The sequence below is a fragment of the Arvicanthis niloticus genome, chromosome 6, assembly GCF_011762505.2.
Source record: "Arvicanthis niloticus isolate mArvNil1 chromosome 6, mArvNil1.pat.X, whole genome shotgun sequence".
Classification (NCBI taxonomy): domain Eukaryota; kingdom Metazoa; phylum Chordata; class Mammalia; order Rodentia; family Muridae; genus Arvicanthis; species Arvicanthis niloticus.
Genome location: NC_047663.1, coordinates 4,169,397 through 4,182,001, shown reverse-complemented (window position 1 = coordinate 4,182,001; position 12,605 = coordinate 4,169,397). Strand labels below are relative to the sequence as shown.

Here is a 12,605-nt window from a genome sequence, read left to right as displayed (position 1 = left end):
GCACTGGCCTTTTCTTTCCATGCCTTCTATTGGGCATGTAATACCCATGCAGGTTCAGCAATACTACCTGATTGGCTCTCACACTGTGGTAACTTGAATATGCTTGGCCTAGGGTGTGGCACTATTAGGAGGTGTGACCTTGTTGGAGCAGGTGTGGCCTTGCTGGAGGAAGTGTGTTACTGTGGGGTGGGCTTTGAGACCCTCCTCCTAGCTGCCTGGAGAGTCTGTTCCTAGCTTTTACTTTTTGATATTTGATTATTTTTTGAGTTGTAGAACTCTCAGCTTCTCCAACGCCACGCCTGCTTGGATGTTGCCATGCTTCCCACCATGGTGATAAAGGACTGAACCTCAGAACCTACAGCAATAGAAGAGTGCAGCCAGCTCCCAGCTGCTTGGGGACATCCTCCAAGCACTATTTCCTGCCCAATGTCACATCCTCAGCCATGGCCCCTAAGTGGCACTACATGTGGAGACCTCCCATGGCCATCTCCAGTGGTCGCCATCATGTGTCTGACTCCATGCTGCACAGTCCACTGCCCTCTGAACTGATGATGGTACCAGGGCTTACAATCAAGAGAACGCAACTTTGTTGTGCAATGATCGGCAATAAAAATAAAATCAGCCACCACCATTAATCAGAAGGACAATTCAACTCCCAAACTTGCAAGGACACAAGCCCTGAGTACACGAAAGCCAGGAGTAGTCTGTGAGAGCCCACACGGCTACTCAGAGGCTTGGGCAGCTAGGGCAGACTCCAGAAACATGGGAAGAAGGCAAAGGGACAGACAGACAGGCATGTTGACACTAGGTGTGGGAGGTAAAAGGGACTATTTAGGATATCTCCCCAAACTTAAAACCTCTACAGTAACATGTAGCACCCCAGAAACAGTTGTCAATGCAAGGAGCCTGAGGGAGACTCAGGCCACACAGCTGGACCTTGACAGACGAAAACAACAGAAGAAAACAACCCAGCATCAAACAAAACAAAATCTTCAAGTTACAACCTCTCCTACACTGTTTTCAAGGAGTATGAGTGCTGGAGAGGTGGCTCAGTGGTTAAGAGCACTGACTGCTCCTCCAGAGGTCCTGAGTTCAATTCCCGGCAACCACATGGTGGCTCACAATGGGATCCAATGGCCTCTTCTGGTGTGTCTGACAGCAACAGTGTACTCACATACATGAAATAAATAAATAATTCTTGAAGGAGTATGAGCCCTGACCTTCCTTCTCTATTTCAAAGTAATGGCATGCTTTTAGACAGACTGGACAAGTTCATAGCCACAGACAGCCTTCCCCTCAACCTGGCTTCTGGACACAGCTAAGTGGCCCAGACTACAGGGTACCAGAGGACAGCCTAGAGAGGAGACCCGTGTTGACAAGAACGTCATGCTGCCAACATAAAGGTGTCCTCAGCCAAGGACAGGGAGCTGGAGGCACATACTTAGCGTAGCCATTCAAGCAGGCCTTCTGCATGGCATCGATGGTGTACCGAAGGAATTCGTGTGCATCCTCTTGGTTCCCAAATCGGAAGTGCCGGGCAATCTCTGCAGGAAGAGGGGGATGACTGTGGGAGGTGACTTTGGGAAGCCACTTCTCCAAGAGCCAACACATTATGTCACAGTGGATCCACAGTGGACCCAACCTTTCTGCCGACTGACTAGAAAGCTGGGCGTCCTCAACAATACACAGCAGCTGGCTGCTCTGATGCCCTCACCATGTACACACCCACCCACTCCTCCACCTGCCCACCTCTCATGCTCACATGCCCTCCACCCGGCTAAAACCTAGCTATTCTTCCACGTGGTGCCAGCAGAGAGCCTCCCTTCAGTAAGGCTGAGCCCATGTGTCTATACTGACGACCATGCCTTGTCTGCACTACTACCTGAGACCTTCCACACGGGAGGATTCTTCCTCCTCTCTCCTCCAATCACAGAACTAGCCCTTGGCAGAAACAACCAAAACTCCATTCTTACTTTTCAGGTCTCTGATGAAGGAGACAGGCTTGATGGCATTGCCGCTGTTGGCAAAGGCCTGGACCATGTGGTTCTGCATGACACACAGCATGCAGAAGCTTCCTTGGTGACCTACAGTAGGTAAGAAGCAACTTCAGGGCAAGTAATTTCCAGAGAATTCACAGTGACACCCTCTCACCCCCAGGGCTGGGTAGATTTTCTAGAGCCCTTCCCTTCAACCTGGCTTCTAGACAGAGCTAAGTGGCCCAGGCTACAGGGCACCAGGAGTCAGGTGCCTGGGTGTCACACACAGACCATGTGTGACAGCCTCGAGAGGTTCAATAGGCTTATTGACTAGCAAGCCATGAGCCAGATGGCCTGCCTCCTGCTTTGTATGAATGGACTGGTTTTTCAATACATACTACAGTAGTATGAGGTACATTCCTGCCTTTAAAACTGTGGCTATTTTAAATACAGCAATGTAGAAAGACTACAACCCCACCTTGCTCTACCTGGCTGGTTTTGGGCAGTCTGTTAAGTGACACACTGATATTATAGTCGTATATCCCACAATCCTTCACACAGGACCATGAATGATGCCATCTGTATGCTCACTGACACACGAACAGTGTCATCACAGCCGACAATTAACAGGCTCACCAAGGCACGCTGGCTACATCACACACGGGCAATTTGCTTTCCTAATGGCCATGCTGCCCACACAGCTCTTTCCCTAGCCCTACAGCTGGAACACTGCGAGTGGACAGACAGGTCTGCTTATGTATGGTTCCCACCCTCACACACTCCGCCCTTCTACTACCACAGTGAGTGACCCTGTATCCTGTGCACTAAGGGATGCACAGAGAAGATAAATTCCTGGGCCAAAGGAATTTGTTAACTCTGTGAGGACTGAGTCAGTTAAAACACAACTCTGAACCCTGGGGACCTGGCACACGTTAGCTGCCAGATGCCTTTGATCCTGCAAGAAGACAGACCCTGCATATGAAGTTTCCAGCCAATGCTGTCACACAGAATCCAAGCCAACCCGCAGTTGAGACCAGTGCATTAACACTCCACAGCAACAGCGGCTGCTCCCAGATGGGCAGGGGACGCTTGCAGGACATACAGGAGACACAGAGCACAGCTGTCACCCCACAACTGCCAACAGCACATTGCAGCTAACACCATTTAACTACTAAATCAATCCACAAAGTTAACAAATGGCTCAAAAAGAATGCGAGGCGGCCGGGTGGTGATGGCACACACCTTTAATTCCAACTCTTGGGAGGCAGAGGCAAGCAGATCTCTGAGTTCAAAGCCAGACTAGTTTACTGATCAAGTTCCAGGACAGCCAGGGCTACACAGAGAACCTCCCCGCCCCCCCAAAAAGAAGATTCCCATGGATCAGTAAAAAATGGAACGGGGCTCTACAGGTAAAGAATAGACAGAAAAAGAGGAGAGCCACTTATGGGCTTGGGTAGGAGGATCTCACTGCCATGAGGAAAGCTTGACAACTCTTTCAGCAAGCACCTCCCACCTTTCTTAATTACGGCTGCTGTCAGCAGCACTAAGGATTGAAGCCTAGGCCCACACACTGGCTGGACAGGGAGGCTACCCCAAGCCATGCTCCCTCCTGAACTCATCGTACACCCAGGCTTCATGCTAATGTCGCTACTGTCTCCCAGCCACTTGCCTCTGGATCCAGCCTGATCTAACAGTTCAACCACCTCCCTCCCCCCCCGTGACTGTCACTGTCTGTGGGTTGAGGTGATGATCAGTATGTAAGAATGCTTGCTGTGAAAGCCAGAGGCCGAATTTCAAATCCCCAACACTCAGCTGGTTATATCGTCCTGTGCCGGTGAGCACAGCATTGCGGGTGGGCACTGAGGCAGCCATACTGACCCTGAGAGCTTCTGAACCAGTCTCCTACCTTGTAAGATCCTGGCTCAATGAGCTATCCTTCCTCAAAACAGAAAGTGGAGAATGAAGGACATTCAGTCCTCTTTTCTCTGCTCACGCATGTGCACACACACGCACACGCACACACGTACCCTTTGTGGGTTTTCTCTGGGACTTTCTTGTCCTCTGGACATTATGTTAGTAAGATTCACTCAGAAGCTGACCTATGCCTATGTGTACTATGTGATTTTTTAAAGATTTACTTACTTTTACTTTAGTGTAATGGGTATTTGCCTTACATGATTATCTGTGCACATGGGTGTATGCTTGCTGCCCTGAGATATCAGAGGAGGGTTATCAGATCCCTGGAGCTGTGGATGGAGCTATTGCCACCATGGACACTAGCAATTTCCAGGTCCTCTGCGCTGTGCTCTAACCACTGCGCCTAATCATGTCATCATGAGACTGAGTTCCAGCTGGGGACGGGCTCTGTCTGCTGCTGATTTTTGCTAGACAAACTTTTTCTTTAAAAAAGCTTATGTGCAAATATATGGATTTAGTGACCCACACAGGAGCACTGCTTACCTGCTTGCTTGTATTTTTGGTGGGGCTTTTTTTGTTTTGTTTTGTTTTGTTTTTTGACACAGAATTTGACTATGTAGCCCTGGCTGGCCTGGAATCACTATGTTGACAAGAACGTCCTTGAACTCATAAAGATCTGCCTCTGCCTGCTGAGAATTGGATTAAAGGCATTAAAGGTGGGCGCGTGCGTGGTGTGGCTGGCCAGAATGCTGTTTTTAGCCACAAGAATGCTGCCTCCTTTTCTAGCACCATCTTACACAGAGGTGGTGAGGCAGTCACTCATGCTGCTCTGTACCTCACAGCATGTATGTACAAGGTCATGATCTATAACATTCATCCAGTCCTCCTGTTCACTATCAGAAGGACGAGCCCCTTCACTAATGCAAGAGTGTATTGTCACTGCCACTGTTTTCTAGGCTCTTTCATGCCACTGATACAGTAACTACCTGACCTTCCAGACAGGAAAACAGCAAATTTTGTCAGCATGTCCTGTGCCAAGTGATAAAACACGAAGCCCTTCAGAGAATTCATGTCATCCTCATAATTCTCTATGGAAGGCAGTATTATTCTGCACAGCAGGGACAGAAGGCAAAACAAAGTCATAGAACATTCTAACACAGATGTTTAACAGCAGAACTGGGACACAGACAGGCAGGAGGCCCTCTCAGCTGCTAAGCCCATAGCAACGGTGGGAGGCTTTCCCACAGAAGGCCTGCACGCTCAGGACGAACTCGAGTTTCTCCAAATGATTTTTACGGCTGCCCAAGATGCTTGCTAATGAGTTCAGACTAGCTCATAGTCAGATGGGATAAATATTTTTCTTTCTTATGTTGCCCTGCAGGTTGAAAATAAACCCCACAGCATAAGCTAGTGGGTGTTCTTTCTCTGCTCACTAGAAGAGTTGCTGAAGGTGCAACATGAATTAGCTCTGGTTAGTCTCTGCTTACTACTGCTGAAGGAGGAACATGGGCTAGCTCTGGTTCACAACTGTCTTCTGACAAGATCATCCCAGTGTATGGTATGCTGTTATTCCCATCCCAAAGGTTTTCTAACCACAGCCTGACTTTCTTGTGTGTGTGGTACACATGCCTGTGAAGGCCTGACGTCAACTTCAGTCGCTGCTCCTGCTGCTTTTTAACTTGTGTTTTAACACGGGGTCCCTTATCGGCCTGAGCCCCCAGGATATGGGCCTCCCTAGTGATGTATTATAAGTACACTCCTGACTGCACTATTTCCCAGGCCCTGGTTTACATTCATAATTATCTAACATTATTCACACCTTCTAATTTATTTAATTTTTGATACTACATTTTCTTTAACTCAATTTAAACATTTATTACTTTATTTTTATTTATTTTTGGGCATAGGTGTTTTGCCTGCATGCGTGTCTGTGACTAAGTGTATGCAGTATCTAAAGAGTATCATACTCTGGAACTGGAGTTACAGACAGTCGAGTCATCATGTGGGCTCTGGGATGGAACCCTGGGCCTTTGGAAGAGTAGCTAGTGCTCTCAACCACTGAGGCATCTCGGCAGCTCCTTATTTTAATGATGTCTTTGTGTATTGTATGTTTAAGTCTGTGGGCGTGTATGTGAACATAAGTACAGAGGTCAGAAAAGGATGCCAGGCTCTGAAGCTGGAGTTGTAGGTGGTTGTGAGCCACCTGGTGTGGGTACCAGGGACCGAACTCTGGTCCTCTGGAAGAACAGCACATGCTCTTAAGCATGGAGCCATCTCTCATCCCAATTTTTAAATAAGATTTATTTATAAGAACTTTGTCTTCACGTATATATGAGCATCTTATGCATGTCTGTCTGGTGCTCAAAGGGAACAGAAGAGGGCATCAGATCCCCAAGAATGGATCCTGTCAGCCACCATGTAAACGCCAAATCTGGATCCTCAGCAAGAGCGGCGAATGTAACCGGCTACGCTAGGCTCCAGCTATTCCGCCAGTTCTAAGTTCTACTTTGGGGCCTGTTTCGGGATATATATGAAACATATTGGTCCAGTATACACATAAGATAGTTGAACATACACAGTGTGGAGGTAACTTTTGAAAACCCTCTCTAGAGAACATGACCCTGCGTGAGTGAGACCCATGAATGGCACAGCCATCCTACAGCAGGTGAAATGCCCCCGGGCTCTGTCGATGGCCACACGCCATTATGTCATACAGAATGAAGGCCCCTCATGCACAGGGGTTTATCCAGCCAGTGTTTGATTAGCTGCCACACAGAAAAGCCCCCACAGTAGCTCACTCACAGCTCCGTGCGTGCTCCTTGGAGAGCAGGTAGTTGGCCAGAGGTGGTGTGTAGGTCAAGCACTGGATGGTGGAGTTCAGGAAGCATGTGTTACCCAGGTTGTGCAGCCCCGCGCCAACTCGGAAAACGCGTTCCCACCTTAAGGACAGTCGCTCCACAGGGAAGAGCACTTTCTGTGGGGCAGGAACTCCGTCGCCTCCACTTACAGACACACGCTCGGTGCCTGGAAGAGAAAGAGGTGAGGGAGCACGAGGAGAGCAGGGCATCCCTGGATTCCATGGGTGCTCAGCGCAAAGCTCAAGACCCACTGTGGATGAGACCCAGCAGCAGGCCCTTGCTCGGTGCCACACTGTGTGTCACGGGACCTGCCCTACTTCAGTATTTTCGACTCCCACTTTCTTTTCAACCCTAAACTTAAGTTATGTGAGTGTAAGGTGAGTAGAAGACCCACATGTGCTAAGGTTAGAGGACAACTCCTGAGTCAGCTCCCACCACCCTGAGGCAGTGTCTCCTTATTAAATCTCCTGCTGGGTGCAAACTGCACACTGGCTGTCCAGGAGCACCCTGGGGATCCTCCTGTCTGTCTCCTCTTCCCATCTTGTTGTAGACGTGCTGAGGTTACAGGTGTATTGCAGCACCAAGATCTGGACACTGATGTGGGTTCAGGTCGTAGATTCTGGGTGACCAGGATCCCACAGCTAATGCTTTCGCAGCTAAGCCATTTTCGGGCCCTGGACCTACTTTCTGATCTCATTAAAGATGGTGGTCAGGTTCAAGGAACACCCAGGTCCACAGCCGTCCTTACTACTCACTATGCATCATGACATCTACTACTGTAGCCCGCTGACCCCAGGAACCCCAAACTACCCCAGCGGCCAACAAGGGCTAGACCCCTGGGCAACATCAGTACCTGGTTTCCTGGCCTGCAGCTCATCCCCGCTCCTGTGGCGACTGGCTCCCTCAGCCCTGGAGTTCAACAGCACATATTTGCTCTTCAAGGACTCCAGCTGGTAGGAGAAGCTCTTGCTGGCCGGCTCAAACTCAATTCTCTGCAGAAGGACCTTCTTGGCCGAGGCCGCCAGCAGCTTGCCCAGGTCCCCATCCTCTGCCGAGTCCTTCCGGCCAGGCTTGAGAGCCTCCTTCAGCTTATCGACTATTGGCATGGTGCATTCCTGCGGGGGGTGGGAAGGACCCCAGACCCGTGAACAGCTATATCCTGGAACAAGCACACGACTTCTGCTTGCTCACATAGCAGCCATCAAGACCCAAAATGCACAGGGGCAGCTAAACGCACAGCAAGCAACGCTGTATGTGGCAATCGGCATTATTTCCTGCAACTATTTAAAAAAACAGCAAATGGCTAATTCTCACACAATGGTTACATGACAAATATGAAAATTTAATTGGGGGAGGGGGCGGTAGAGCTGTCTTAGTGCGCACATTGCCTGCAGAGTAGAGTTCCCACCACACATGTCATGCAACTGACAAACACTCATAGCCAGCAGCAGGTGACCCAATGCCCTCGTCTAGAATTCATAGGCACCTGAACGCACGTATACATAAACACACATATGTAGAATTAAAATTAAAATTAAAAGAAAGAAACCTTAACTAGGAGTAGTCCACACACCTTTAATCCCAAACTTGGGAGGCAGTTCCAGTGGATCTCAGTGAGGGGGACAACCAGGCTGCCTTACAGTTGCAAGCCAGTCAGGGTTCACAAGCGCGGGTGTGTACACACATTCATGCACACACTCCTGTTCACATACTCATGCGTGAGTGCGCAAATGGATCAGCTTGTAAGTCAGATGGGCAAGCATGTCCATCCAGATCTCTCTGTGCTCCTCTGCAGAGCCCAGAGACCACACTCACTACTGAGCACGTGGACACACCTAGACCAGGTTGGGGCTGTAAAGAAGAGTCACCGTCAGGATTCCATGGCTACTTTAAGAAGACAACACAAAGCATCCCAGCTTCTCAAATGGCACATATGGAGATGACAACACCTTACATATACTGGTTCAAACAAAATGTTATAAAAATCAATTTTACCTTTTTTTTTCCTCACATAGCTGCTGTGAACATTGACCTTACATTGGCCACTCTGTTTCTACTAGGCAGTGCACACCCAGGTTGTCTCTCTCAGCTGTGGGCATGGCTACTCAAGGCTGTCTTACTCCCAGCACCTGAGAAGCTGAGGTAGGAGGACTGCTGCAAATTCCAGGCCAGCCTGGGCCACACAATATAACTATGTCTCAATCAAACATACACAAGGCACACACCAAGACAGACAGACAGACAGACGCACGCATGCGCACACGCACAAACACACACACACACACACACACACACACACACACACACACTCTCACTCTGAACCCGAGTGAAGATCTTGAGAAGAAAAGCTAAGTGAGCAGCAGGGACTTAGGTTCCAAGAAGTAGTAGGTTTGTATGTCCTGTCCCCTTTAGCTACAGCTTCAGGGACATAGCTGGGAAGGTGGCTACAGTGACTGATCAGTTAGTCAGTCAGTCAGTCAGGATGCCTACTGCACAGCAGTCCCTAACAGAAGCACAGTCCACCAGGACAACAACACAGAAACTGTAACAAAGAAAAGCTCCCTCATCACCTAGCAGCTACACCTGGACCCCCATCCTGCTCACCTCCTAACTTTCAGCCCATCTGGCTACCATTAGCTGTTTGAGTCACAGTTAAAAAAATACATTTCCTGAAACTGCTTGCTTACATCAGACAAATGATACCCATGACCCTGACTACCCAAGAATCAGCTACACAGGTAGCTGAAATTTCTCTACCCCAAAATAAACAAAAACAAAGAAGGCACCAGTTCCCTGACACAAGAATGGCAAAGCCTTCCATGATGGAGACTTATCAAGACTTTTACCCACAGAACAGTCAATGGCAGGTTCTGGTCATTGAAGAAATAAAGAGACAAGGAGCCCTCTGGGCTTACCTGGGGTGCCTGAGTCTGGCTGTTGCTTCTGTCTGCAGCACGTAAGGGAACCAGGCTCTCAAAGGAGAACTGACCTGGCAGGCACTCCCCTGGACTTCAGCCTGCTCAGTCACCAACACTGCCAAGAATAGAGTCCAGAATAGGCCAGCACCTGGAGGGTGAGCAGCAAGACTGTCACCCGTGGGTGGCTTCTCCCTCTCTTTAGTGGCTTTCTTGTGTGAACTGTAACCTTCCACCAGGAAAATGGTATCATCAAGGTTAAAGAAAGAGAGGCACAGAGATGCTTGCCTCTAATCCCAACATTCAAGAAGCTGAGGCAGGAGGACCAAGCATTCAAGGCCAGCCTGGGCTGTGTAGTGAGATGAGACTTTGTCAAAAACAAAACAACAACAACAACAACAACAACAAAAAAAAAAAAAAAAACCCAAAAAAAACAAAAAAACCAAACCTCTTTCTATGCTGAATTCACAATGAGTCTAGAGGATACTGTGCTAACAGATCACTGCAGTTATGACGTGAACACACTACCCTCTGCTCTATATCACGGCCCTCACACTACCTACCTAAACACACACACACACACACACACACACACCCCGGTAGGGGGCAACTCCAGCCTAAATAACATGTCCAAAGTTACAAGGCGAGAAAAATAGGTAAAAACTTCAAACTTTTTTTTCCCTTCATTGGCCAGGAAGGTGGTTTTTGTTTTTTAATACATGAAATTCTTTTTTTGTTTTCTCTCTCTCTCTCTCTCTCTCTCTGTTTTTCGAGACAGGGTTTTTCTGTGTAGTCCTGGCTGTCCTGGAACTCACTCTGTAGATCAGGCTGGCCTTGAACTCAGAAATCCGCCTGCCTCTGCCTCCCAAGTGCTGGGATTAAAGGCGTGGGCCACCACTGCAATACAAGAAATTCTAATTTTCTAACTATAAACCTTTCCTGAAATTCCCACTACAGTCAACCTGGTCCCATAAAGTTAAGAGCGTTTTCCATCTATTCAAACGCACACAGATGCAAAGGGTGGCCCAATCAACATAATGCCACCACTGACAGCTTAGACAGCTGCCTGACCAATCTTGGTTCACCTCTCCACTCCCAGGTTTCCTTGCAGAATGCCTCAGAACTCCATCTAACCAACACCCCCACCCTCAACAGAATGCAGACGGGAGGTGGCCTAGCTTCTGAAAACCCCCAACACACAAGATCATTTTCAAAAATCACACACACTTTCCTATGGGGAGCTGAGAACTTTGTCCTGGTCTAACATAGTTCAAGGATAAGCGATTGGAGCATTAATCCAAAGTCATTGGCCATTAAAGGTCTTACACTTAAGGCAGGCTCACTCAGCCAAGTTAATTTTAAGTTGTAGCATCAAAGTGTCTATAATTCTACATGCAAGATACTGCTATGTGATGTAGGAGTGAGAAAGATGTTCTTGTAATTCCCAGCAAGCCCTCTGACATGCACAGGCAGCACGTGTGACTCTCAGGCCAACCGGGATGCTCTTCCCAGGTCTCTTAAGGACTAGGATACTCGGTGCCCCCAATTTACTTATCTAATTATGAACTCGAGCCTGGCTCCTTCCTCCTGACAGATATTTAAACAAAGCATTTCTCTCATCTCTTTAAACTGTTTTTCAAGAAACACTTAAGATTCTCAGGGTCACTTACATGCTGACCAAGACAGACAGAGCTGGGGCCTCCACGGCATCCCACCGCAGAGCATTGCGAGCCGGGAACAGTTGAACTATATGCTCTTCGGCATCCGCGGGCATCTATAGCTAAGCAGGGTGCCCGGGTACATCCCTCCCTATTTTAGGATGCTATTCTACCATCTCCATCACCAAGGGTCACGCCACAGACGCATGCAGGCTCGCGCGCGCGCACACTCACACACCATAAGCAATGGGGCATTTTGGTTAGAATGCTGTCCTGCTTTTACATTTCGGTGTGGATCCGCGTTAAGGATCTGACCCTGCCCTAATCTATATGATAGACTACAGCTCTACCTCCACCCTAAGATCTGCAGCCCCGGGAACTTTCAAAGGAACACCCGCTCTGAGAGAACAACCGTGGGGGCTCTCAGATCCCAGCGACCCCACGTTCCAGAATCTCCTCGGGATGAAGAGACTGATGCAACTCCCTGGGCACGCTAGGGTTCGCAGGCGTCCCTCACATCACCTGTCCCTTCCTCGGAGGCCCTGGCATCGCTTGTTCCTCCAAGACCCTCGCACCCCAACCTTCTCCAGTGTTCCCTACGCCCCTCGCACGGCCTGTCCACCCCGGGGATCCCCGTCCCTCGCGTCTGATGTTCTCTTCGTCTTCCCCGGTGCCCTCGCTGGTCACGCACCTGTCAGCCTTCGCTGGAATCCCCAGAATCCGCGATCAGGAGCGCGCACCCTCCTTGTGCCAAACCCCGCGGAAGCTCCTGCGCTCTGCCGCGCCCGACTTCGACCTCCTAGGCCTCTCGGGAAGCCGCGGAAGGCCCGCGCAGCACCAGCGTCCGCTTCGGGTCGGGCCAGCATGCGCACCATCCGGGCCTCCAGAGCCTCACACACGTGTCACCACGACGTTTAAAGGAGCCGCACTGCAGGGTGCTCCCTAAATCCAAGTAGAGGGTGCTGTCGCTTTAAGAGGCGGAGCTAATGCCCACTCCTCTCCCAGGACCCGCCCTTCTCTGCTATTCGCGACGCACGTCACCTCTCCGCCCAGCAGCTATGCCAGTTACGCGATGACGCAAGTGCGTAGAGCTAATAGCTCCGGAAGCATCCCGGAGTCCAAAGACTGCAGCGGCCTGGCTCGGTTCCCGCGGTGTACGCGAATGGCGTCACATCCGCCTGCGTGCCTGAGTTTGCGAGTGCGCAGGCCCAATGTGCTGCGGCGAGGATCTCAGAGCTCATGCTCAGTGCAAGCCACCGAGGCTTTTAAGATTTCACCGTT

General features: G+C 49.6%; 1 protein-coding gene across 3 annotated transcripts in view; it reads right to left on the bottom strand.

Annotated features, from left to right (window-relative positions):
* Usp36 (ubiquitin specific peptidase 36) overlaps positions 1-12,225 on the bottom strand; it is a 31,416-nt gene extending 19,191 nt beyond the window's left edge. The window contains exons 1-6 of one of the 3 annotated variants that reach the window (XM_076935387.1): positions 12,016-12,225; positions 9,667-9,817; positions 7,605-7,866; positions 6,696-6,917; positions 1,974-2,084; positions 1,442-1,544 (exon numbers count right to left, since the gene is read on the bottom strand). In XM_076935387.1, coding sequence (XP_076791502.1) covers positions 1,442-1,544; positions 1,974-2,084; positions 6,696-6,917; positions 7,605-7,857 — 689 coding nt within the window. In that variant the 5' untranslated portion in view covers positions 7,858-7,866; positions 9,667-9,817; positions 12,016-12,225. The remainder of the gene's footprint in view (positions 1-1,441; positions 1,545-1,973; positions 2,085-6,695; positions 6,918-7,604; positions 7,867-9,666; positions 9,818-12,015) is intronic. The other 2 variants (XM_034506101.2, XM_076935388.1) reach the window with 2 other exon arrangements.
* Positions 12,226-12,605: the final 380 nt, after the last annotated feature.